Source organism: Aspergillus bombycis (genome assembly GCF_001792695.1).
Source record: "Aspergillus bombycis strain NRRL26010 chromosome Unknown contig00101, whole genome shotgun sequence".
Classification (NCBI taxonomy): domain Eukaryota; kingdom Fungi; phylum Ascomycota; class Eurotiomycetes; order Eurotiales; family Aspergillaceae; genus Aspergillus; species Aspergillus bombycis.
Genome location: NW_019170103.1, coordinates 17,542 through 44,565, shown reverse-complemented (window position 1 = coordinate 44,565; position 27,024 = coordinate 17,542). Strand labels below are relative to the sequence as shown.

Here is a 27,024-nt window from a genome sequence, read left to right as displayed (position 1 = left end):
TACTTTCCATGGGAACGATGTACAGCACAACGGGGTAAACTTCCCATCGTGATCAGGTTGAAGGTGGGTTGCACGTGCGGGAAATATTTCCCTTTTATTTTCCCCCAACCCCCAGTCATGTGCCAATCGCGATAGGATTATAAGAAATCGTGGGGCTCCATCTGGACTTCCACCGAACGTCACGACTCCGCAATTTCTCCTGTGGGCTCTCGCCAAAAGGGTCAAGGGGCGGCTACTATCCAGTTCGTGTCATTGGATTTGACAGTATCCCTAAGTACTAGTAGAATCCCATGCTGCACGGCATTTGACGCAATAACCTTAAGGGCACTCGACAAATAATGGGGCGGATAAACGCTATCAAAGGCTGCAGAGCCTGGAGTGGCCCGAGAGGCAACTTTAGGTCTGGGGGAGCCCACATCGGCATTTCTCCGCCCCATGGAACGCGACGGAATCTGGGGGCAATACCGTGGGTGAATTCAATACATTGGCGTGAGGGGAAATATCTACTATATGTATGTTGTTGTTTTCAGGGCTTAGTGGGTGGGCTGGTGAGTAGGCAGGTTGATTGCACATTCTTCATTCCTCGTCATTTTCCCTAGATCTCGATTTTACCCATGTGTGATTCTTTGTATTGATATATTCCATACCCCCAGTTGATCTTATGACACGGTGATGCAATCGATGATGGATTCTGATTCACTGAAAATCTCCGATAATAAAGCGGAGATCTTCCACGATGAGGACCTGGCCTCAATGGGCTTGGATGACTCCATCGAGAAAACGAATCCCGGGAAGGCAGTATGGCTGATTGTCTGTGCGGTGTCTATGGGTGGCTTTCTATTCGGTAGGTATCACTGGTGGTCTAGTGATGTAGCCTGCTTATGTGAATCCCACTAATTGAATGACTCGCCAGGTTATGACACGGGGGTCATATCTGCCGTACTCGTCAATCTAGGGTCGGACCTGGGGAAGCCACTCAGCTCCAATGAACAAGAATTGGTTACCTCCATCACCTCCGGAGGTGCTCTGATAGGCTCGGTAGCGGCGGGCATGACAGCCGACAAATATGGCCGCAAGCTTGCCATTTACGTAGGCTGTATCATCTTCTTCATTGGAAGCATAATTCAGGCAGCCGCATACTCGCTCCCCCAGATGACCGTTGGCCGCCTCGTTGTAGGCTTCGGCGTCGGCGAGGCCGCGATGATTGTCCCATTGTACATTGGAGAGATGGCCCCGGCACGGTTTCGTGGCCGCCTCATAGTCTTTGACAATATATGTGTCACGTTCGGTCAGCTTGTCTCATACGCACTCGGCGCCGCATTCACGAATGTGGCTTCTGGGTGGAGGTACATGGTGGGCCTAGGCGCAGTACCTGCTATATTGCTCATTGCGTTGATGCCATTCTGCCCTGAGACACCTCGCCAGCTGGTCCTGCATGGTAGAATGGAAGAGGCTAGGCGTGTGATTACGAAGATATTCCCACGAGCCACTGACCAGCAGGTCGATGCGAAAGCGAGACTGATTCAATATTCAATTGAAGAGGCTACTGCGTCGATATCTAATAAGAGCCTTATATGGCAGATGAGACAGCTTTTTACCGTTGGTCAGAATGTGCGAGCTCTCATAACTGCTTGTGCCGTCATGGCGGGTAGGTGAACCCTCGGTTCTCATCCTTTGGGTCTACCAGCTAATAGCGAGCAGTTTCCCAGCTAGGCGGCTTCAATACGCTTATGTACTACTCCGCCACTCTATTTTCGATGGTTGGGTTTGACCAGCCGACGGTGGTGTCAATAGTGGTTGGAGCCACTAATTTTATATTTGGGTTCCCAAACTTCTTCTTTATTGACCGCTTCGGTCGACGACGTATGCTCCTGGTTACTATCCTTGGAATGGCAAGCATCCTTTCAGAAATACAACATCTACATTGAGAGAGATCATGCTAATCGTGAATAGTGCCTATCTCTGGTTGTTGCCTCCGTAGCCTTCCACTGGATTCCAGTGAACCATGACCTCACGGCCGTAGAGACGCGCGAGATGGGCTGGCCTAATATCTTGCTTCTTGTGTCTCTCATCGTGTATATTGCCTTCTACGCGTCAGGTGTGGCCCCGATCTCTTGGGTAGGGACGGAGTTTCTACCTCTCGAAGTTCGTGCATTGGGGACCATGATGAACAGTGTAACCTGCTGGGGCTGCAACATCATTATCTCGTCAACCTTTCTATCCATGATGAAGGGAATGACCCCTAGTGGAGCCTTTGGTTTCTATGCTGGTATTTGCTTTCTTGGATTTATCTTCGCGATTTTCTGCTATGCAGAGGTCCATAACATGCCTCTCGAGTCTGTCCGTGAGATTTATAACCATGGATTTGGAGTCAAGTATGCACGTAAGGTGCAGAAGGAACTTCACGAGGCTAGGAACTCAGAGGGGAGCACGGCGTGATGCACCGAAGCGTCCGTCCTGCTATACCACGCCTGGGCAACCAGCTGACGGTTTGCCCATACGTTGAATCCCTTTATGAGGGCTTACGATTCAACTGGCCGTTTAGAGTTTTAGATGTCTAGAGAGATCCGCTGGGGTTAGACACTTGCTGGATGCAGGGATTCCGGGTCATTACTTTTACTTCGTATATAGATGTAGCATAGAGCAAATGCAATGCAGTTCTCCGAGATGAAAACCCCTGCCCTATCCTACGACGCTGCACAGGACAAGATTAAGCTATACATGAGCTATGCAGTATAGATTCCTGGATTACGACGAGTATGCAGTGATTAACCCTGTATTGACAGACAGCAGCAGTTGAATCTCGATGGTTGACATCCAGCCTAAGATATACATTGACATACAGAAATACACATGTAGCAGTATACATATATATGTATATGTACGTACATACAGGTATAGACTTGCTCAGTCCATTGCCCATGATCAAGTACCCCAGCGATGCAGAGTATCTCTCGGCTCCCACCCTAGCATGTATCTATTCATCTCGACGAGCAAGGTGAATTCCTACGGCCCCCAATTATCAGGCGGGCCCCAAGGCACCTATCTTACCCATCGGATTGCACACTCCTCAAGTTTCATGTGCACTCGAATCTCTACCTTCAATAACATCATCGACCAACGCACATGACACAGTCGCGTCGCACACAACATTCCACAGCTCCACCAAATCACGAACGACACCCCCATCGACGCGACACAAATGACGGTGAGCGAGAGCGGTCAGCCAGAAAAGGGCGTGCTGACAGATCTCAACGGGGAAAGGATTGACAATCAATCTAGTTCGGAATGGGCAGGAGTCCGTATCATAAACCCTCGTCATCATCGTTCGGCATGCTGACTTTTTTTTTTTTTTTTTTTTTTCCTTCTACTGGTTTATTGAAAAGTAAATTTAAAGATAGTAGTTTTTTCTCTCTCTTCATCTGGATCATGAATAGAAAGCTTAATACGTGGTTGTGTTCGATTGCTACGTCATGTCGTTCTTTTCTGTCTCTATTTCTTTGGGTTTCCCTAGGGGCGTCTGACAAGTTTGAGGCGCTGCCTTAGTTAAGGCATGCTACTTATAGTTATATTTACACATGCATACATATATCTTAAAAGTCTAATTTTCTTCTTCGTTTTCTTTTTTTTTTGGCTTTCGGGATATGGATTGCATGATCGATTTCCCAGGTGTCCATGATCTTGGTACACGAGAGACCTACATGACACCGAGACATGTCCAAGCTGGACAACAATTGAAAAGAAACTGCGAACAGACCGACTGGTGACCCCCGCGCACTACTTTCACTAGTCGTGGTTTCTGCTCGGTTCTGCATTGGAGATCGCGGGTCCATGCGCCGATTTCATCTATGGACTTTTTTATCTGCGTTTCGGCTGGTATTGTGGCAAATGCCACTTTATTTCAGATCCGATTGTATCTATTTGATATTTATAGAAAAGAAAGTTGAAAATTTTTTTAAAAAAAAAAAAAATTAAAAAAAAAAGTAAGAGGGGAAAAACAGGAATGAAAATGATAAGGGACCCCAAAACTAAAGCGAGAAAAAAAAAAAAAAAAAAGAAGTTAGTCCGATTCGTTTCCAACAGTCAGTACGATGTAAGCCCGTTCCAAAGCCCCCAAGACAGGCGATCCCGGTCTACACTCGCATATGCACCACGGGTCGCTGCAGCTGAAACCCGGATCCCGTCGAGTTAGAGGGGAAACGGCCCAGGCCCTAAGATGGCACTAAAAAGATGGACCCATCCGCACTCAGCAAGGAGGGGAGGTAATTTGGAAAAAAAAAAAAAGAAGTTGGGGTCTGCTCTTTCGAATCTGCGGTCAGACCTTAGTACTAAACCGTAGTACTAGTACTACGTATTGACCAGGTCTCCTACCTGGGGGTTTTCCTTTGGATTTGATTTGATTTGATTTTTTCTTCTTTTCTTCGGGATGGTACAAGACAGACGGTACCAAAGAGGGGGAAGAGGGGGGGGGCGAAGAGAAAACAACTAAAGTAGTAGTACATTTAGGCGGTTTACTACGATTCGACCTAGTAGAGTAAGTAGGATACTATCCCCTTCGACAAGTACCTCCGAATCCAATCGCATACCGAGGAGGGAGGGGAGGGGGGTGATAGGAAAGGAGTTGGTCCAACACATCTTTCCCTCAATCTCTCTCTCTCTCTCTCTCTCTCTCTCTCTCTCTTAATTTGATTAAGATTCGATTAAAATAGTAATAATTATCGGAGAGGTAAGTAATTTATTTCGGACCAGAAACCAGAATCCATTGCTGACGGTTCACAGCGTCAACGGTGTCCCCGTGTCGTGACTGACGTGGTCGCTCCCTCAGCCAGTCGATCGCATCCGCTCATCCACTCGGCATGTGCAGAATCATTCCTTTCCACCAATCATGGCAACCTTCCTTCCTTCTTATTCCACTTTCCCTCTTTTTTTCCCTCTTTCGTCTTTTCATCTCAATTCCAATTCTCTACACCTGATTCAAGATGATCCAGAAAGCAAGAGGTCCGTGGGCACATTCGCCCTGCTTCTTCGTCCTTGGCGTTCCCGTTCGGTACATTCATTGTCCGGACTTCACGTCCATGTATGTACCGTACATACCGACATCATCCAAGTAGGCTAGTAGGAGTACTAGGCAGCGTCCGTGGCCAATACCAATATGTACTGGATTTAGTGATAGGTAAAGTTCACATTATCGCCGAGTTGGGTAGTTGTTCAGTCATTGCCAGATGCCAAAAGGTTTCCTTCATCCACTCATTTCATCCCATGTCATCTCCCATCAATCCACGTCAGGTTGGTGATTCAGAGCCGACCAGAAATGGCCCCATCCAGCGCCATCCCTACCCGCCGAAAGTAACACCTCTCGCGGGCCAAGATGAGGTCCGATCTTCGTCCGAGAGGTTCGGTGATAGGCTCAACTGCCCACCTTTCGGGCACAGGGATCGACCTACGCTGTTACACAAGGCAATCCTGGCTGAATGATCCCGGACATGGTATCATTGTCATTATTGTCCTTGGATTTGATTTGATTTGGTTTGATATTATCCTTTTTTTTTTTTAGTTTTTAAGTTTTAATTTTTGGTTTAATTTAATATAATTCCTAATTTTACTAATTAGTTTTGATTTTTGATTTCTTTTTCGTTTATTTTGAATCTTCTTCATCCTCTTCCTTTTACTTTTGGGGGGGGATTGATGGACGGGACAGGGAAGAGAGAGGGCAAGGGTTTATGCAGAATTTATGAGGAGACAGGTCTACATTACCTGACTGAGTTATGAGACCCTGCATGTAAAGCTAAGAACTGAGACAATTGTATCACGCCGGTGTCCGTTTGTACCTCGTTTATTTTCTCTTCGCCTCACGCACGATGAGGCCGATAGGAGAACCCAGGTCGCTGTGTTCCCATCAATCCACGATCATTGGAGATTTCCAGAAGCTCGCAATCAAAAAAACAAGAACGCAGCTCCTCTACCCCTTCAAACGCCAACATGTCTCGTCCGTCAATCATATCCCACAATCATGCAGTCGATCTCTGTGCACGGGTAACTCCGGAACCTGCAATGTAAGGTTAATTACCTGCGTGCAGCTATAGCCACTGGTATTATGACTTGGACTCCCACCGCTAGGCAATCACGAAAGGATTAGCACTTCTCGATGTAACAAGAGAAGGGGTCTTGTGATACGAGGCACCAACTAGTAGTCTACAGGGTAGGAGGGGGGGGGGGGTTAGTAGAAGAATGATATTGGCCAGTGGGCTGTATTCTGAATAGAGTCTCAAACGGGCGATCAAAGAGTATCTATGGGCAGGATCCTGTCGGATCCAATCATCAGGCGAAACAACGGTCTGGACAACGATGATTATCATGATTAGTAGACAAGCGAGATTAGGATATTTAGTTCGGGGCCAATGGGTCTTAGTTTCTCATCGACGTTGGTCTACTAACCTAATTCCTTAGTTCTTCATGTTATTTACGTCGCACGGAGCGGCAGTGACACCGTCTGGACGTACATCCACCTGCGGGGTTGTTCCAGTCCATGGCTCGAGCAGGTGATGTCTATCCGATATGCCTGTCTTGGGTTCTAGAAGGTATCACGGCGCGTAGAATTCCCTCTGCGCGTGTCGCAATTATACATGGAGATATATTTTGATATACAGATAACATCTATATAAACTAGACATATACATATGCACGTCACGCGAAACCCATTCACAGTAGCAGATAGATTTTCAATCCATCGCCCGAAGTTTTAGCCCCGGAAATAAAAACAGTCGAGCTCTGGGATGTCAGGACTGGGAAGTCGATCCTATAAGATTTACAATTCTACTGAACGGCGTTGCACGGGCATTGCGGAGTTCCCACCACTTTTTTTTTGTCAAACCAGCGGCAAGTGCCCAACTCTCAGGAGCCTTCCGGATCAGCCGCTGGCCGCAGCATGGACTAGGATCTTCCTGTGGATAGCTTGCCAGGGGGAGCTGCGGGGGGTTTGCTGTTGGTTCGGCCGTTTGATGGCTCTGCACGGAAGTAAGAAAGTCGAATGATACCTCAGGATGGGATGTACCTGCAGTGGTATTGTCCAGGAGTGGGGACTAGGGCGCCAAGAAGAACCAAAAGGAATTGAACTGCGTCTTACGTGCTTCTGGCGTGGAAAATCTACTGCAACTCGAGAGGGTGATGATGACAGCAGTTCGTGCGAAATGCTGACATCTTGGAAGGGTTATTTTTATTTTTATTTTTATTTCTTTTCTGGTTTTATTATCTGCGTTCATGTTGTACGGGTTGAGGGATCTTGTTGGGTCCGTGGTGGTCGTTGATTTGCTTGCATGACAGCTGCAGGTACGCTGTACGTCTCCGAAAAAGCCTTCAGGAGACGATCCACGGCCAATCCTTCATTAGCTTACGTAGAGAAAAAACCATTGATAGTCAGCGTTGATCGAAAGGGGTAATTGCGCCGTGTAATTGAATGACTTAATAAGTATAATATATCGAAGAGAAAACGCCTAGGGATTCGATTTTATCCCCATGGAGGCAAGTGTGTCGGCCCCACTGGGAGAAGTTGTCGTTGTTCTCCGAGTACTACCTTCTTGAGAAGAATTCAAACAAACTCCGGAGAGTTCAGCTAAAGAAATGAGAGTCGGAGTGAGTCTGCCAAAAGTGACAAATCCCTGTGCGATAATAACGAATCTTAAGAGTCCAATTAAAAGAATGAATCGGAATTAATTCCCCAAGCCCGCTTAATCCACCTACCGCAGCGCCTTTTACGGAGTCAGGACTAGCGCCCGGCTCCAGCGACTGGCCCTCTTGCCGACGGGCGGTTGGCCCCGATGGGACTCCAATCCTCATTTGCTGATCGATGGCGCCGCTGTCAAGCTAAATTAACTCATCCACGGTGAGCTAATCCAACGGACGAGGATCGGTGGGAGACGGAGACTCGACTAGTCGGTGATGGTTTTCGTGTTGTCCCTTTCCGACCCTGTTTCTGGTCCATGGACTGACGCGTAGTTTGGGGGCGTGAGATCGAAATGATAGTCTACCTACTAGCTTGATTGATATCTTTTTGTTTTTAATTTGATTTTTAATAATAAATATAATTTTCTCTAGCTTTACTGGCCTCTGTTTGCCCTTTCGTTTCTATCCAGTTCTTGTTTTTTTTGTTTTTTTTTTTCCCCTTGGTTAGTTATCTTAACTGTTCATATTATCAACTGGCATGCTGAGGAATAGGTAATCCTCTGTCGAACAGCCCCGCAAGATCTACTGTATGTACGACGGCTGCGGGTGTCGGGCCGTCGGTAGCGGAATTGCCATCCTGCGTGGCTAGATCTTCTCAGTCGACATGGGGGGAGATTTCTTTGTCCTTCAGGCCTCACCGGGATTGTGTTCTGCCTGCGGAGACAAGGACAGCAAAAATAGCAGCGATACAAGAGGGGGGGAAAAAAAGAAACGAGAGAAGAAGAAAAACAAAGAAGGAAAACCCTCATCCCCGTAGATCTTAATATGACCGACCTGCGCCGCGGCAGTTTGGAAAGTGGATGTAGTGTAACACTAAGCGTGTGAAGAAGGAGTCCTCAGACTCCTCACTAGCTACGAGAGCAGGTCGATCATACCAGAGTGAATAATGATTATGATTAACCATGCAGCTGCGTTTTCGTCCAGACCAGTTACTTTTTTGTCAAACACGGGCCTCTTTGTGCATTGTGCTCTGGGGGTGGGGGAATATGCATCCAGACAGGTTTTTTTTTCCCTCTCGGCTCACTGACGATACACATGCATACTCGAACGATTTTACGTACATAGTTTAGTCTGTACATGGACTTGAAACCATGTGAGAGAGCGGGCATCTTAAGCACAAGCATGTATCAGGATGGGAATCCTGGTGGTTTGTCTTAGAGCTGGAGTAGATTATATGAGGAGGTTCATCACCATAGGTCCACGGTTAATCTACTGTATATGGATACTACTTCAGCCGGTTGCTCCGTTGTACTGTGTGGAGGATCATTTCCCCCCCCTTCTTAATTCTTTTGCCTTTTTTTAGTGAGAAGTAGAGGATGATACATGTGATCTACTACTGGGGTCGGGTTCCATGGTAGGGACCGACTGATGGGACCGAATTAATATATGATTCATATCGTAGTACGGTCTTGATATCCAATCCACACAGTTCACGATTAGCTGAGTTCACACTCCATATATTGGATGTGCTCCAGGGATGGAGGGATACGAGCGCTACAACCAATCGGTCAGAATTCAAGCCGCTGAATTATCGAAGTCGGTCTGCTAGGGAAATCATTTGGTAAAGAGAAGAAGAGCGAGGGGGAAAAAATGAAAATGAAAAGAGAATAAAGAATGGGGGAGGGAAGAGAGAGAGGCAGAGAGAAACAGCCACCGTACAATCCTTCTCGGCCCTCAGTACCTCTGATACTGTTGAGTACTCCAAGGTCCGTTCAAAAGACAGTGGGGTTAGGCCCTCCGAGTGGGGCATTGTGTCGTGGACTAGATCGCTAGTTGGTTCCACCTCACGCAAGGGGTCGCGAGGAGGTGCTGCCCTCCCGCAGGAAGAAGGTTTCTGGGCCTATCGTTTCGTCCGATCCTTCCGTCAGCCGAACTGGAAATCGCTGAGATGATAGGGCTTGTTAGTCAAATGACACCAGGGTTGAATCGTGTCCATCTTGCTCGCAATTGTCTAGAATATCGAGAAAAATCAAAAACAAGCGGTGAGACCCTGATCGATCTCGGTTCCGGTTGGAACATGTACAGAGAGTTCTTGCCCTTGCGCCTGGGACGAAGTACATCGAATCATCTGAGATCAGGACAGTCCACTCAAATTGAGACAAGGACTTGGTTATCCTGGAAATTCTTGATCGATGCGTCTCACCGAATCCGCGTTCGATGATGTATACATCACTCTCGAAGGTCATCACGAGTTCCCATTCACCGTGCGGTGTCGTCTCAGCCGGAATAATTGCCACGGTTGGTTGGTTGGTCATGACCTCTCTTGCTGCTTAATATCCATTCGGTGGGGACGTGGTATCAAGTCCGGAGCTCTCCAGCTATCCATCGATTCCCTACGACCCCAGGGTGAGGGATTTCCCAAAGCGTCCCTAGTGCCGGTCGAGCTGCCACTGAATAATACCAGGGCTAATTTATCGTGATTGAATGACTGGGAGCACTAAGATTGACTGACGTCGCATCGGCCGATGCGATGCCGCACAAAATAATTTCATTCGATTAGCGTCACAGAGATTTATAAATAAAAGTTAATCATATGAGGGCGATAATACTGTAATGAAGAAGCCTGAATCAGATCTCGATGACGAAAACAGTAATTTGCTCCATATCCATCACATCCGAGAGGCTTGGCAAAGTTGGAGCTCTGTGAAACGCCAACCACGATCACCCTCTTGATTGGTGGGGGTGCCTCAGCGGAGAATTCAGGACCTGACCAGGGTCGTGGATGACATGGGGTTGGGCTCTTCTTGACCGACTTCTCCTCCCTTCAATATCCCCCCTCTGATCTATCCAACGACATAGTCTCAACTAGTTAAATCGATGTATACGTGGAGGATGGTGGAAGGGTTGGAATCTTGACCGACGCTAGACACGGATTTCGTAGGATTTGGGTAAACGCGAGGGAAAAAAGAGTAAAAAAGAGGGTTTTAAGGTATCAATCAAGGGGTTGATCAGGGAATAGAGTACTCCGTATAGCGTTCTTTAAAGGATCATCAATTGACAGTTATAGAAGAATTATTTTCTTTATTATTTTATCCTCGTGTTATGATAATACTGAATAACCATTACAATTCAATGAAGGAAAATGTGCTCGAAGAGTTGCGCCTAGTCTCGGACTTCTAGAAATGTATATCCTTGTACGGAGTATACAAATCTGTAGGAATTCCAAGGCTTGACAGCAATAATAAGTGGTGAACTATCAATACACTGACATGATATAACCAATTATTCCGACGGAGACTCCTGAGGCAAGAAATATTTAAGCAAATAAAACAAAAAAAAGAATATAAATTAAATAAAATCAGATAGAGAGTAGCCCTTGATCGACTGTTACTCGCACGCCACCTTTGCTTTCGTGGTTCTTTCTCGACCAGTGATCTATCCCTGCAGTCTGCACGAATCCCTGCCGCCATTCCTATCCTAGTTTGTTTCTTCTGGTTTTCTTCTGTCCTTGTGTGACATGAGTTGACCTCGCTTGCTTGCATGGTTCTATTTTCATCCTTTGCATTTTTCTTTTTGTTTTCTTTCCTTTATTTTATTTCCAGCATCAATGATGATCGTTCTTTTTTAAGTTTTATGTAGTCTTAATCTTCCCTTTAATTAATATATTACGGAATACTTTCCGAAATGATGATAGGGCTGTTCTAATAAACCATCATCGATTCTTAAACTAGGGGCTCAATGCTAATGACTGTCCATTTCAATTTCAATTATCAACTGGAATATTACCATCTTTTCGATACAACAAATGACCAGTCATCTTACATACGGCCGTCATTCGATCGTGGTGACTTGTCAGCCTCTCGGTTGGTGGTATGTGGCGGGGCCCGCACCCTAACGCCCTCCAGATCGTCCCGAAAGCTTTAAATCATTTATCGCACACACCTCCAGCTCCAGAGCCAAGGTGGTGGCCAATGGTTCTTTTAGTATCGGATAGGGCTCCACTTGGACGGGAGGCTATTCATTGCTGGCGCCCTCTAGCGTCCTCACGGATTTTGCCTAGCAGAGATCTCTCGTATTGGTATTGTTTATCGATGAAAAACTGTCAGGTTAGAGAGTCAGGTAAATGAGGCTAGTCAGTGGATCGTTGATGAACATCATAATAGCCTCCACAATTAGTTCCTTTTCTTATTCCAGCATAGTCTAGAGGACTACAGAAGAGGTGAGGAAGGGAAGGAAGAAATAAGATTTAAAAAAGAAGAAAAGACAGTATGACAATTGATAGGGTGCTACCAGTAGACGGGGCCTCATAGGGTTGCTCAGTAGGTACGCGGTACCGAAAACGTACCTTTTTCTACCCTCTTGCTATCCCTTGTAGGGTTTGCCATCCAATCCAATTTCTGACTCTTTCCTCCCTTTCCACCCCTGGCCAAGTCACCGCCATTTGCCCTGCACCGGTCGGCTCTCGCGTCTTACCTCTTTCATGTTGTAGGTTATATACTGTCACCCGGATGATATGATTTTTCAGGTTGATTCAAATAGTTCGTTGGTCTGTGTGGAACGTTTCCCGCTGTTGTACATATCCCATGATCCACACCGTTTAGACTGCGCGAATCTCGCATCCGCTGGATGATGCGATATAACTTATTCTTCTGACTAGTGTGTTATAGTCAGCGTCATTATTAGCTCTAGCTATCATCGTGATGGGGTTTTAATTATCGCCTCCCTAATTTGCCTGATGAACTTCTCGGCCCGGCAGCTTTCCTCCCCGCCGGACGAGCCACCCTCTGTACCCACCCTGCATAACAGTACGTAGTGGCACATTGCAGTAATCGGTAGTTTCACGCGTTACCTGATCGCTTCCACGAAGCAGTCAGCACTCTGAATATGCTTTTGGCTCGTAGCATCTGCAAGATTGGAAAACCCGGAAGGAAATTATTAATACTTTTTTCTTTTTTTTTTTTTGCCCAATCTTTTCGCTGCTTAAGGGTAGTTCCTTTTCCGTGGATTGCTCCATTAAATGCTCCGTGGAAAAGCAAAGCTTACGGTGTGGTGGTCCTTTGGTTCATGTAGTGGGACCCGTGCCCAGCGTGGAGACAACCCAGTTGTTCGAACCTGGAACACGCCGCCTGTCATCCGTCATTTTCAGTTGGTGTTGGCTCCCGGCTTGTCGACCGATGTATGTAGTACTGCTTCCAGTTGCGGCCGCCGTTGCTTAGACTTATTATTGTTGTAGAATTAGTCTGTGTAGATGTTCACTTCACTTTTGCTTGTTTGGTCCTCTACTACAAACAAAAATTACATGTTTTCATAGAAACTCCGACCTCGAGTAAATTACCCTGGCAGGGGCTTTGGCCGTATGTTTTTAGTTTTGCCAGGTGGACGGGGCAAAAATTTAGTTCCAGACATGAGTCTATCAGAATTAATAAAAAGATAAGTTCGTTTTTCTCTTAGTACTATTGATTGCTTTAGGGCGATCCAGCATCACCCTGGAAGTGCAGGACGATCGAATGACTTACAGCTATGCGATCGGTTCCAACAGTTCACACAGTGGCCCCCAACTATCACGGTCAATTTGGATTTCTTTCTTCCTTCCGTTTTCTTTTTTTTGGTTAGTCTCGCCCCCTCCCTCTCTGCCTTCGGCTTCTCCCATTGCCTGCGGAGTATATGGAGGCCCTTTGCGATCTAGTAATATTTGCACGGGACACTCTGTAGTATGACTGAACTGAATCATTAAAGAAAGAAGAATAATGGTATTATGGCGATAGAGTTTGAGATATTTCATTATTTATTTCGGATCACTTTTGCCTAGTCAGATCGAGTCTCCATACCAGTCCTATTGATGATTAAATTTCTTAATCATTCTAAATGGGGCTCGAGACACTGAAAACTCGACGATATTCTTCTAATCGGTGGAGAGTCCTCAACGATCCAAAACTATACCAGTATCATATGGTATTTCACCTCCTCTTCCCCTCTTCATTACCAGTACAAATCCCTTCAACATCAACCAATCCCCGTCAAGGGTGGTTCGGCTGGATCAGCGTCGTCTTAGCCCAAACGGTGGTTCCTGTCCGGCGTCTTGTTTAGCTTATCCGGTCGGTGGTCCTTGCTTCGTGGCGGTTCTGCGAGAATCTCGCTGTCTGAGCTTGACACTGGGCTTCTGGACCCTACCAGAAAGAAATTAACAAAGTTGAGAAGCGACATCATCGGCAGGCGCAGGAAGTAGAAGCAACGCAGCAGATCCCACGGCGGTATCTCGCCGCTCTTCCACAGGCGCAAGACGCACGGTTGTCTTTCCCAGAAGATCAATCCCACTTACTCGGGCAATCCCCTTCTTCTCTCTCTCTCTCTTAGTTGCGGGATCCACACCTAAACTATTTCCTTTTTATTAGATTTAGTAGTAGTATTATTATTATTATTATTATTATTATTATTATTATTATCATCATCATCACCATTATTATATTTTATTTTCTATTTTATTAATTTTTGAAAATAAGAAAAAAAATTATCATCTTTATTTTTATTTGTTTGATTTTACGTCCTTTTACCTTAGCTCTTGGGTTGCTGACACCTTGATTTTTTTTATTTTTTATTTATTTTTTTTTGTTTCTCTGAATTTCCAATTTTCTTTTTCCTTTTATCATTAATTCGAAATTCATTTTATTTTTATTCTTTTTTTAACGGAAGACCCAGAGCAGCTGCTTGGTACTTAGTTATAGTGACGGACGTCCAGTGATCCACTGCTTTATTCCTTTCTCTCTTCTTTCAAACTTCCCTTTCTTCAACACCGAATCCATCGGGGACCCAAGAAACAGACTGCGCTCTCATAGTTAAAAAGGACCCAGCGTACTGATCAAAAGGCTGGCAATTAAAAAGGGTGACCGGCACAACACAAGCTACCGGCCTTGAAGAGAGACAGTTTGGCATCCGGCCACAATTGCCTTGCAGCTTCTCTTACATTCCCGCGCAGCAGGTCTCAGAGAGAAACTGGTGATTGAGAAAGTCCAAGTACACGTGCTGGTAAGTGAGAATGTTTGATTCTGATTTTTGATTTTCATTGCAAATCTTGTTTTCTGGGTTGATTGTTCGTGTTTTTCGCGGGTGTTTGAACGTCTATGCTTCCTTGCTGCGGTATACCAGCCGCCTCAAACCCAACCTCCAATGACGGTTTTCAATGAGGATACTATTCCTGCGGTGCTTGTTTTACTGTCAGTCTAGTATTGAGAGAGTTCCCTTTTGTCTTCTGGAACGCGTCTTCGATCACCCTTCTTCGGGAGTTCTGTTGCACCCGTCGTCCAGATCTGCTGTCGTGGTTGGCGATGTTGTTACTGTTTGGACCGCCAGCACCCAAGCCCACACCAGCCTCCCGCTAAACCGCGGAAGCTGAACAGCACCGCTGCTGGTTCCCTTCCCACCTTTTTTTTTTTCTTTTAATTTTTTTTCTTTTTTCTTTTTTATTTTTATTTTTGAATTTCTATTTTCCTTCGCACTTATCGCTTTTTCTTTTTCCTTTTCCCACTTCTTTTCCCCTCCCGACCCAAAATTCCTCGCCCCGTCACGTCCCAACCTTTTCCCCTCTTCGACCCCATCCGTCATCCGTTTATTCGCTGCCCATGGGTGAGAGCTTCCTCTGATCCCATTCTCCCAGTTCAGCTCCATCCTCCCCGATCTTACAACACAAGGAACAATTAAAAAAAAAAAGAAAAAAAATTTGGTAACCATCTCGCTACTTTCTAATTTTCTTTTTCTTTTTTGTTACTTTCCCGCCTTATTTTTTTTATTTTTTGTTTTCTCTCTCTTCTTTTTTTCTTCTCTCACTCTTCCCCCCTTCCTACACTTTCTCTTCGCCTCTCTATCTATAGACGTGTGTGTGTCTCAAAAGCGCTCCGTTCCGGGTCGTGGTCCAGAATCAGTCAATCCACTCGGCGGCTGCAGAGAGACTTGGAAGGATTAGGCTTAGTTGGGTCCTGCGTTTGCTGTACCCCCCAGCCTCCTCCACCTTTCGTGTATGATCTGCTGCTGCATTGCAATCATTCTTCTCGTTCCTCCACCGCCGCCTGAGCCTGCCATGATCGTCCACGCCGGGAGTGTCTAGGAATTTTTGCCTTTTATTTTTTTACGTATTTCTTGATCTGAATTTTGAATTTCTATTTTTTGAATTTCTCCCTGTTCACGGTACCAGTCTCCCTTGTCCGCCTCGTTAGTGCAGCATCCCTTTCATTTGACACCTTTTATACATCCTCCCGACGTTCCATTTAGGATTTTCTCTTGCTACGATCACCGTCTCTTCTTCATTTTTATATTCTTGTTCGACACGACTGTTGTGATGACTTGAATGCCCTACTTACTTCTGTTGTATTTGTTTTATCTAGACTGTACCCTTGTTCACCTTGAAGCAGCACGTTATCTTCGACGACCTGCTACGACCTGTTACGAGCTTGTTCCCTCTGTTCGTTGCAACAAGAATAAGAAAAGCGAACACTTTGCCTACTTGTGCGTGTTTTGTTCATCGATAGTACGAAACGGCGTCAGTCGTCAGAGAAGCATTCGACGTTTGATGCTGGACTGTCACGTCGCCCTTCCCCGCGCTCTTCTTACGACTTGATACGAGACCCATGATTTCGTGCTTCTGATTTGGTTGAGCGATTTCTGTTGTCCAGCCGCAAGCGCGCTATTTTGTCTGGCTTTCATCGTTTTGCGTCCGATCACTCCAATCTTCGTACATAATTGGATGTAGATTTCTGTCCGTTTACGCTGCATAGCGATTTTCTCGGTCCAGTTACGCCAGCGATCTTGAAGCGTTTTACGGTTACGATTTCCAACGAGCTTACCACGATTGCACTTTGCATTTCTCGCATTTGTTGAAGCTATTCATTATCCCTTGACGACATATCTGCATTCGCTCCAAACGGTGCTAGCATCGATATTGGTTTCCTTTGTACTTGACGAATTAACTAGTGGCATCACTTGCATGTCGACGACCCGCACTTCCGTGATCTGACCGGAACTACGACAAAGAAACAGGCAAAAAAAGAAGACAACTATCAGTGTGGCACGTTGGACATCTCGATTCCAACGGCTAAAAATTCTGAATCACTTTGTTTATTAGAACCGTTACCCCGACAAACCGAAAAGCTGGAGCTGCCGTCGATTTCCCAGGTCCACACCAGAGGTCCTGTTGATATTCCTTGGTATAATCACCACGCTGCTGAGAGACCTTTATTGTCTGGTGACAAACTCCCGGCTCTCAGTTTACCGACGGCCTCGCAGCCGCCAATCTCGGGCCAGTCCTACCGGACCAGCTACGAAGAGGCCTCGGCATCCCATAACGCGAGTGCTCGGACAAGTCTATCGGGAACCGCACCCGTTATCAACGAGGCCAGGAGCCCCCCGCAGTCTGCGGACTTGGCGGCTGGTGGTCAGGGCCGGCTCTCTCTGGATTCTTCCGCTCCACAGGAGTATTCCATCCCGCAAAACGCCGTGGGCGATAGCTACTATCCCAATCCGACTGCAATTGGCAGTATGAATCATACACAACCATACATGGATGTTCACTCATCACATCTGTCATCGGCACAGCCCTATGCTTCTCAGGCGGCGACTGCTGGTGGTATCGCCCATTACCCCCAATATCATCAACAACCGCCTGTATTGCAGCCGGCATCGACTACCTATGGCCCCGCCAGTTCATATTCTCCATATGCTTATCCTGGCGGTGTCACTTCGTCCCAACCTGGCCCGCAGCCTCCGACAACATCGGTGAGCAGCCAGGTCCCAACTCAGCTGTTACCATTGCCAGGTAGGTCTGCGAAGATAATCACCGTTACCGTAAAGTACTAATAACCCCTTCTCATTAGTTACCAGCCACACAGTTGCGCCTCCGGGATACGGAAACAACACCGGAACGCCTATGCAAGGCTACGTGTACGATGCTACAGGCCAAATAGCTCCGCCCGGTGCCAAACCACGGGTCACAGCCACCTTGTGGGAGGACGAAGGCAGTCTTTGCTACCAGGTTGAAGCTAGAGGCGTCTGTGTTGCCCGCCGAGAAGGTGAGCATTTCGATTGATGCCTTCGTTTTCCCGAAAATCATTTGCTGACAGTATGTAGACAATCATATGATAAACGGGACCAAACTGCTCAACGTGGCTGGGATGACTAGAGGTCGTCGCGACGGGATACTGAAGAGCGAGAAGATTCGCCATGTAGTCAAGATTGGTCCAATGCACCTAAAGGGAGTTTGGTATGATCGTCACTCGGCGTCTGTTTTATATGAGTCTAACTAGCCTTTCAGGATCCCATTTGAACGTGCCTTGGAGTTTGCCAACAAAGAGAAGATCACAGACCTTTTATACCCTTTGTTTGTGCACAATATTGGAGGTCTTCTGTACCATCCCACTAACCAAACCCGGACAAACATGGTTGTGCAAGAGTCACAGCAACGGCGGTTAGAAGGTCCTCAAGCCGCGCGGGCTTCACAGGGCCCACAACCCCCTGCCTTGCATCATCATCACTCGCTACAAACGCCGGTTCCATCGCACATGTCTCAGCCTCACGCAATGACATCGCAGTCTGCTGCCAGGCCTGGTCTTGACCGCGCTCACACGTTCCCGACCCCTCCTGCCAGTGCATCCAGTCTCATGGGTATCACCAACCAGGGGAGCTCTTATGAATGGGGGAACCAAGGAATGAACTCCGGTGTCCCTAACACCCAACCTCTATCGATCGACACGACATTGAGTAACGCACGATCGATGCCTACGACTCCAGCCACGACTCCCCCAGGCAGTAACATGCAAGGGATGCAACAATACCAGAGTCAGCCCGGATACGATAGCTCGAAATCGTACTACTCAGCCGCTCCTCCATCCCACCCCCAATATGCACCCCAGCAACCCTTGACCCAACCTATGGCTCCTTACGGCCAGACTATGCCCGCCAACACGTATATTAAGAACGACATGGCGCCTCCAACGGCAAGGGCTTCAGGGGGGCCGCCGGACGTAGAGCAGGCTGACGTGAAGTCTGACCGTTACTCCCAGGCTAATGGGCATGTTGGCAGCGGAGCCGGTGAGCCTGTCACCGAGCATGAGCCCGAGTACGTGCAACATGATAGTGCAGGCTATGGCACCAACCGCGGATCTTACACATACACTACCAACCCTTCCGTTGGAAGTTTGGCAGGTGATCATTCTCAACTCGCGTCTGATATGTCTGGCTCCCCTTCGCAACAGAACGGGTCCGGACGCATGACTCCCCGTACAAGCGGAGCGCCTCCCCAATGGGCTTCGGGATACAGCACGCCTCCCCGACCAGCTGCTGTCAGCAGTCTCTACAACAGTGTCAGCGAAACTCGCGGTGCGTCGGCGAACGGAACGACTGATAATTATTCCGTGGCGTCCAACCCAGCGCCCGGGTACTCGACGGGGATGAACGGATCCCTGGGGTCCGGAAAGCGCTTGCGGGATGATGACGATGTGGACCAAATAGTTCGGCCAGACAGTCGGGGCGCGGAATATGAGAATAAGCGCCGAAAGACTTTGACTGAAGCGACGGTTGGTGGTCCTGTTGGAGGAGTACCACTTGGATTACAGCCGATGAAGGCCGGTGGAGTTATGTCTCGCCGTCGATAAGGCCTTCAAGTGATATTCCTCATGATTCCATGAGCTTCGGAGGACCAAACAAAAGGGGAGAAAAAAACAACAAAAACACGAAGACCATGATACTCCTTTCTGACCGTGTAAGGGTCACCTCCGAATCCCTTGTGTTCAAATGCATTACCGGGTTTTCATTTTCCTTTTATCTTGAATAGACTACACATTCGTACGACTTGGCACTTTCATACGGGATGATTGGTTTCTCATGAGCAGTTGGTTACAACACATCTGCATTTCAGGGAACACGCTATGTTATGTTGTCGAGCCGTTTCTTTTCAGCGCGTTTATGTTGGGTAATTGTTAGAGATGGGACATAACACTGTGAAAACGGTATGGATGTCTGGCTACGATCGTTATAATGTCTGAGGTTGCCCCCTTTCGGCTATGAAAGGGGCGTGCGTTTTGGGTTGTCGTTGCAGTGTTGGAATTTCGCCGGCCTGCTTTTCTCGCTTTCTCTATGGATGAGGGTTGGTTAGCGTTATGGTGCTTCTGGTCATCTTGTGCTATTTCGATTTTCCGACAGGCTATATTTAACGACCATGATGAGACGAATTTCCTTTCACGAGTTTTTATACTGTTGTGGCTCGTTCTCCATTCATGCATCAAGGGCCAGTAGGCCCTGGGTTCTGTTCGTGTTTTATGTATGGGTTTTATTTAAAAAAAAATACTATCGGGTTTCAAGGTTTCACTCTTTCCAGTAAATTACTTCTGTCGCTGCCAAGGTGTCATACACTGATACAATCATGGCGTAAAAATGCGCTGTACACCCGCACAATCGCCTATATTCATGTCGGTTGCATGCACCGCTTAGACTTATTTCTCCCATAAACATAGCGTGTATAGCGCAGAAGGTCGGTATGAAGCACTGATTTAGCTGCCACCAAGCCTTCATTGTCAGCCAAGCTTCTCCCAAGAGCATAGTTGAAAGGTCGGCCATATAGGTCAGTAACCTTGCCGCCGGATTCCTCAAAGATGAGCATTCCCCCGGCATGATCCCATGCAGGGAACCGGTGGTCCTTGTCCTTGGGAAGGCGAATCATCGCGTTGCATGCACCAATTGCTAAGGCTGCATACTTGACTTGCATAGAGTAAAGGTCTACCACCGGATTGGCGAATAATATGTCCCTGATGAACTTGTGCTTCTCCTGATGGATAATACCACTGATCGAGCTTTCAGTAAACGTGATTTTCTCCCCCATTCTTTGCCACGGACTCAGGGAAATCCTCTGCAGAGGCCCCAGACTGGACAGGCTCATCCGTCTCTTGTATGCACCTTGACCCCTGACAGCGAGTAACATCATCCCATACCCATCTCTATCGACGACCTCCTCATGGACAGAAATGCTCTTAAACGCCAGATTCGGACACCCGACAACACCGACCTTCTGCTCCCCATCCTCCACCAGCGCCACGGAAACCGCATACTGATGTCCTCGTATAAACGTCGCCATCCCATCAATCGGATCAAGAATCCAGGTCCGCTGACCCCTAGCTCCATCCCCACCGATTGCACCCAGCATCTCCTCTATAGATCGTGGCCCCACAGCCAAAGCCCGACCATCATCATCATTATCAACCCACGTCATTGTAGACGCAAGCTCCCACACCCGCCGCGCAAGCAGGGGGTCACCGCGAAGCACAGGCGCAGACTCCTCGCCCACAAACACGTCATTCGGGAAGTGATGACGGAGAACGCTGACGAGGATCGCCTGAGCGGCTAAATCGGCGACGGTCACGGGCGAACTGTCGGGTTTGAGGATGGGGCCTATGTCGAGGTCTCTTTGGACGATTTTGGTGAGGATGCTGGCGCGGTGGACTGCTAGGGAGGCGATTCGGAGTTCTTTGTTGTAGTCTGGGGAGGGAGTCGCTTCGTTGGTCATTGTTGTTACTTCTTCTTCTTGTCCTTCTTCTTGCTTTTGGCTTTTCTCTTGGTTGTTATTCTTGATTGGTTTGGTGGTCATTGTTGGATGGTATTGATGGTGGGATGGGCTGGCTGTTGGGGGTGTGCTCTTGGGTTACAGTTTGTGTATCTTGTGGGGACAAAGAAGGTAAATTAGGATGTCAACGATAGCGGCCCTTGAATTCATGGTAGAAGAAGGGTTCTCGAGGGTGAATTTGGATGACCTGGAGTTGAGTGAATGGGTTTCCTAAGATAGAACTGCGCGCGTCGTTTACAGATTTGGCTAAGTCGAGTTAGGGGGGGGGGGTTCGCGTTTTTTCTTATCTGTGATGAGTTTTTGTACCTTTAACTTATTGGAAACTGAAGATGATACTTGTTAACGTATTCTGCTCTTATCGTTGCTAATCTCTGGACTGGTCAGTGCGATACAATTAGACTATAGGAGTTTGATAGATGGTTCTTACTGGAAATCTATGCAAACAATTCTTGTATACTTTTGTATATCCCTGAGCCATTGCCGTGTATCCATCCATATACTGGGTCTAATGCAATGCAATGCATGGTATGTTCATTATCTACAAAGAACAAATATAGACCCCCTTGGTCCACATTTCTTTCATTCCTTCATAGCGCCGGCGCGCTTCATTTCCCCACCTGCGAAAATATCTGCTGCCAGATATGGACCCACTGCTGCTGCTTGTAGGACAGCTTTTTTTGTGGATCCCGGAATGTCCCAGATAATATGTCCCGTATGCGAGCGCTAAGGATTTTCAACGCCAGCATGGACTTCCAGTCTCGAACCGCGAAGCGGATTCGATTGGCGTCAATTGAGACTACGCCGGAATACATCTATGTTTTGGTTAGATGCCAAGTCCATGCTAATCCTTTCCAGATTTTTCAGAAGTTCAACCTACCTTGAATTCCGCCTCGCCGCACAACAGCGCAATGGCAAAGTCGTCCACGGCGTTTGTCTCGAAAGCGTTGTAATTCCGGTTTCGGCCCTGCATGATGTGATAGTATGACAGCCACTTGATGGATGCATCGGCCTGTTTGTTGACTGAGGTCGGGTGAAGCGTGACAGATTGGTTGTTGGCAACGTTCCGCCAGCCTTTGCCCTCGCGGGTCAGGAGCTTTGGGTAAAAGCTCCAAGCAATAACTGCATTGACAATGACGTCGTTGCTGCTGTTGATATCGTACTCCTCAGGGATGGTAAAAAATTGACGCTGGCGACCGCCGTATCGAGCTCTGCGTGTATATTAGCTCTGCGATCAAGAAGTCAAGGCAGTGTAGGAAAGGCGTGATCGGTGCGATATGTGACGTACCTATTCAGAGCCGTTTTCTGGGTCGGGTCCAAATTCAAAAGCCCTGCGTCAGCGATAGACACAATAAGCTGCATCTTGATATCTTCAATGTTTAACAATGTCTGGGGGCTGAGGAAGTTTTTCCGACAAAAAGCATACTCGTTAGCGCCAGGTGTGTTTCTCGTTCGTTTCCAGGCGCAATATGCATTGTACACGGTCAATAAATCAGAGTCGCCTGCGAAAATTCAGCATGTGGGTATAGGATCGACTAAGGTAGGCAGTACCTTTCTTGAACGAAAGCCTTGCAAGATCCTTCTGTGTGTTAGATCCCATGGTATTAACAAAGGGTGATTTTGAAGAGAGAATAGCTGCGATGCTAATCGAGGCATCTAGACACTTGAAGAAGGCCCCGTGAATGATTAATTTTCCGAGAAAGACGTCCAACGGCAGCTTGGCAAGCTGCATACCCAATGGAGTCAAATTCTCTGAATTTGTCAAAGCTTTGACCTCCTTGAGAGAGTCTATAGCGCGGCGAATGTTCTTGGAAGAAGGTGCGTCCAGGGCTTCAAGAAGAGTGGATTCCACCTCGCCGAGCTTGCAAATCTTCACCCGTAGTACCAGATCTTGCAAAGAAAGACGAAGCATCTCTGGCGTTTGTTGTTCAGCGAGCTACACAATGTTAGTGAAGTATCTTCTGCCTGACTCAACATAGTCAGCATACCAATTTTTCATGCCTGTGCTTCGTGAACATGTGAAAACAAATTCCATTCTGAACACGCCCAGCTCTTCCTCGTCTTTGTTTCGCATTGGCCCTCGAGATAAAGGCTTCAACTAATCTTGAGAGCTGGCGCCTCTCATCGAAGCTATCACAGTGTCAGTCAGCAAGATACAGGTGTGAGATCAAAGACTCACCGCATAGTTTTCTCCTTGCCCGTGTCAATGACGGCAGTGATATCCGGAATAGTGATACCTAGTCAAGTCAACAGCCTGTGGCAGATATAGCTACTTCTTAACAATAGCGGGAGACATACCGGTCTCGGCGATATTGGTGGCAATTACGATCTTCCTCATGCCTTCTGGGGGAACAATGAATGCTTTCTCCTGGTCCTCACTGGAAATGGAAGAATGCAGCGCATGAACGATCCATCCCTGTTGGAAGATCGGTTCCGAGAGAATCTCATCATTCAGGCGGCGGATTTCCGCCATACCAGGCATAAAGACCAATATAGCTTTGCTGTAATTTGCCATCTCTGGCGCTGTAGCAATCTTGATAAGTAATTTCTTTATAAGCTGATAATCAAGACGGTATTCATCGAAGTTCAGAACAGTATCCCTGGTTTGCTTAGAATAATTTTCAAGCGATGCTAGTATGCCTCCCGTCGTATCACCTTCGGTGTTCTCTGGCGCCATCTCATCAGTGTCTTCATCGAGATTAGTATTCGAACCATTCTCTGATAGGCGGTAATTGGTCAACTCCACGGCATCCTCTAAGTACTTCATCTCCACAGGGAAAGTTCGTCCTGGTATATTGAGGACAGGCACGCCACCGAGGTATTTAGAGAACCTTTGCGCTTCAAGAGTAGCCGACATTAGAATCAATTTTAGGTCAGGACGCCTCTGCATCAGTCGACGAAGGACTATGAGAAGGAAGTCGCTGTCGATAGAACGTTCGTGAACCTCATCAAGAACGACATGCGTGATATCTTGGAAATCGTCTGGACGTTCCAGCATGCGCACCACAACACCAGTTGTCCTAACCCTAGTCAGTATAATCTCCAGAAACGAAGTTGTAGATGGTGAACCTACGCAAATACTAGTCTTGTCGACTGACTGACTTTGCTCTCTAATCTGACAGCAAACCCGATGAGCGAGCGGGCTGTCCCGACATCATTCTTGCTTTCCCCCAATTCTTCGCTAACCCTTCGCGCTAATGATATAGCAGAGATCCTTCGGGGCTCCGTCACATAAATCTTACAGGGACGGCCTTGTGTCATCTCGTGTTCAAGGATAAATGAAGGTATCTGCGTGCTCTTTCCGCTACCGGTCTCACTACAAATGATGAGCGCGCGGTGGGTATCAAGCGTGTTCAGTATATCGTTCTTGAAAGCCCAGATCGGAAGGTTCATTCTTCCTTGCACCATATTATTAAAAGAAGGAGTTGATGACTTCTCCATCCAAATCCTTTGCAATTGAGACTCGGGGCCTGAAGCTTCCCTTGCATTGGATGACCTGGCTGGAGACTCTGGTTTGCTAGAGGTCCCATGTCGTCTCCGGAAATTATCTGATAGCACCACATCATCTTCAAAGTTACCCTGGTTCTCCTGTATTAGCTTCTTCAGATGCTTTATTGTCTTCTTATCAATTTCATCCTCTTGGAGCTTTTTCGCATTCGCGAACTCGGTCCAGAGCTCCCTCCACACTGATGGAAGCCGCATATAAGCCTTGCCCTCCTTCGAGTTCTGCGGAAATAGGATAAAAAGGGCAAGCGTCGAGACAAATGCCTCCGCTTGCTGTGCGGTTGGTGTGGCTATCGTGTCCATGGAGACAAAGGTGGCATAAGCGCTAGATTTGTGTGTGACTTTGTCCCATTCAAACAGAAATGGCACATCCTGTGGTTTGGACCACCTCACCTCTACCGCTTTTCTGGTTGAGTGTGATGCAGATGAGAAGTCCTTGAAAATAATTGTACAACTGGTATCCCTAGAATGTGCCGCTACTGTCAGCATAGCCTATTTTCATCCATGGAAGACCTTTGCATACCTTGCCTTGCATGTTTCTTCCAAAACTCGTCGAGGACTAAGTCCAGTCCATTTTCCAAAGTCACGGATCGTTATAGCGGCTTTGTTCAACTCTTCAAGTATAACACCTGTCTCCAATGCTGGCTCCTCGGCTTGGAACATGTCCCCTAAGAGACCTGCGATCTCCTCATCATCGACGTCGGACTTGAGTTCCGCCACCTTTTCCTCTGGCTGATCCTTGGTTCCGGGCTCGTCCGGGGAAGTTTGCTCGGGGGGCTGATTCTGCCTGAAGAAAGCCGCCTCCTTTCTTAGATCATCAAGCTTCTCTTTCCACCGGTACTCAGCTTCTGTGCGGTCGAAAAGGACATCATTTTCAATGCCGGTAATCTTTCGGCGAATCTTCACTACAAGGGGTTCGTTGCTATCAAGCCCAATATTTTCACGAGCAGGCTTTTTCCCTTTCTTAGGCTTATCAAAGATTTCAGGCTGAAGATTATATAGCTGAGCCTGCAATTCCAAATACTTTGGCAGCAAAGTGTCAGGATCCAGAGAACTATCAGAATCATAAGGGCTCGATATAGAAGGAAGAGGCTCCTTTGATGGTCTTTTGGTCTGCTTCACTTTGCTATCATTCTGGGTCAAGTTTAAAGTAGAAGATTGTGCTGGCTCACGATCTGATGCCGGTTAGCTCTCTTCAGTCACTGCGTAGATGCCAGTCATTTTTTTAGGTTTACCGGTTATCCAGGAAAGATTCTTTTCATCTTTGCGCAGCTGAGCATTGGTTTGCGTGTAAGGCGGTAGTTCCTTAGGGGTACAGTGCATTGCCAGCCATTCTAGAGCCTCGTCCAGATTACACACCATGTCCCTATTAGCAGTGGCAAAATTACCAGAAAAATAGTGTAAGAGATGTTTTAATGAATCCTCTACTTTCTTCTCGGGAAAGCCGAGCTTCAGCAGGGTCTCTCTTAGCGTCCACAATTTCATGTACAGGTCTTCTTCTGAGCCAGACTTTTTCACTGTATTCGAGTCCCGTACCGAGGATGGGCTCAATTCATGTTCTTCTGTCTCGGCAACTTTAAGAATTGAGTCCAGCACTTCAGCAGGAAACCACTCTAGAAGACTTAACGAGAAGGCTTGTTGCCGGAGTATCCGTCGTTCTGTTTCCAATTTCGAAACCTGACGGACCGCATCATTCTTGCATTTAGAGGCATATTTCTCAACCAGTATTTGCAGCTCCGCATCCTCAAGGTGTTTCTCAAGTTCCTCGGGCGAGTAATCCTGTAAGGATGGAGCGTCCTGTGCTTCCGTCGCAGGTCGGCTGCTTTCCGCCGGGGTTGGTCGTTCACTCTCTGAGACCGATTTGGATTCTGCTGTCGACGTCGGAGCTGTGGAGTTAGTCGATTTAGGCTTGGAAGGCACCGAAACGGTTGCAAACCCTCGAGCTGGGTTTGCGGCGGGCTTCTTCTTTTTCTTATTGTTAGGCGGCATAGTTGCGGGGAGGGGAAATGGTCTTGACCACAGCTGGGAGAGAAAGATGAGGGGTTAATAGACAATCTCGGGGTTTTTAGAATTGGAGAAAGTTGGAGATCTCTAAAAGATATTAGTCTATTAAACGAGTGAGGGAGTGTTGGTGGAATGCAACATTAAGAGAGTGTGGGAATTAAATGGTGGTCATCAACTGGAGCTTTGGACGATTTCCCCACAATAAAACCACGCCGAAAACTTTTATGACAACATCGGCGGCAGCGAAAGACACTTCCAACTCA

General features: G+C 47.2%; 4 protein-coding genes across 4 annotated transcripts; 2 read left to right on the top strand and 2 right to left on the bottom strand.

Annotated features, from left to right (window-relative positions):
* Window positions 1-684: 684 nt before the first annotated feature.
* On the top strand, window positions 685-2,439 carry ABOM_010146 (myo-inositol transporter; the record flags this gene model as incomplete). The annotated part of the gene is made up of 4 exons (XM_022537274.1): window positions 685-844; window positions 914-1,648; window positions 1,702-1,874; window positions 1,954-2,439. The coding sequence occupies 4 exons, from the start codon at window positions 685-687 to the stop codon at window positions 2,437-2,439; spliced, it is 1,554 nt and encodes a 517-aa protein (XP_022385579.1).
* An 8,964-nt stretch (window positions 2,440-11,403) lies between these two features.
* On the top strand, window positions 11,404-19,295 carry ABOM_010145 (APSES transcription factor StuA; the record flags this gene model as incomplete). Its single annotated transcript, XM_022537273.1, has 5 exons — window positions 11,404-11,529; window positions 16,621-17,461; window positions 17,520-17,714; window positions 17,773-17,905; window positions 17,957-19,295. 5 exons carry the CDS (start codon window positions 11,404-11,406, stop codon window positions 19,293-19,295), a joined length of 2,634 nt encoding a protein of 877 aa, XP_022385580.1.
* Window positions 19,296-20,104: 809 nt separating this feature from the next.
* ABOM_010144 (inositol monophosphatase family protein) lies at window positions 20,105-21,280 on the bottom strand (the record flags this gene model as incomplete). The annotated part of the gene is made up of 1 exon (XM_022537272.1): window positions 20,105-21,280. One exon carries the CDS (start codon window positions 21,278-21,280, stop codon window positions 20,105-20,107), a length of 1,176 nt encoding a protein of 391 aa, XP_022385581.1.
* A 581-nt stretch (window positions 21,281-21,861) lies between these two features.
* ABOM_010143 (putative ATP dependent RNA helicase) lies at window positions 21,862-26,746 on the bottom strand (the record flags this gene model as incomplete). Its single annotated transcript, XM_022537271.1, has 10 exons — window positions 21,862-22,068; window positions 22,134-22,464; window positions 22,542-22,755; window positions 22,805-23,189; window positions 23,242-23,383; window positions 23,433-23,490; window positions 23,552-24,273; window positions 24,327-25,220; window positions 25,281-25,932; window positions 25,993-26,746. The coding sequence occupies 10 exons, from the start codon at window positions 26,744-26,746 to the stop codon at window positions 21,862-21,864; spliced, it is 4,359 nt and encodes a 1,452-aa protein (XP_022385574.1).
* Window positions 26,747-27,024: the final 278 nt, after the last annotated feature.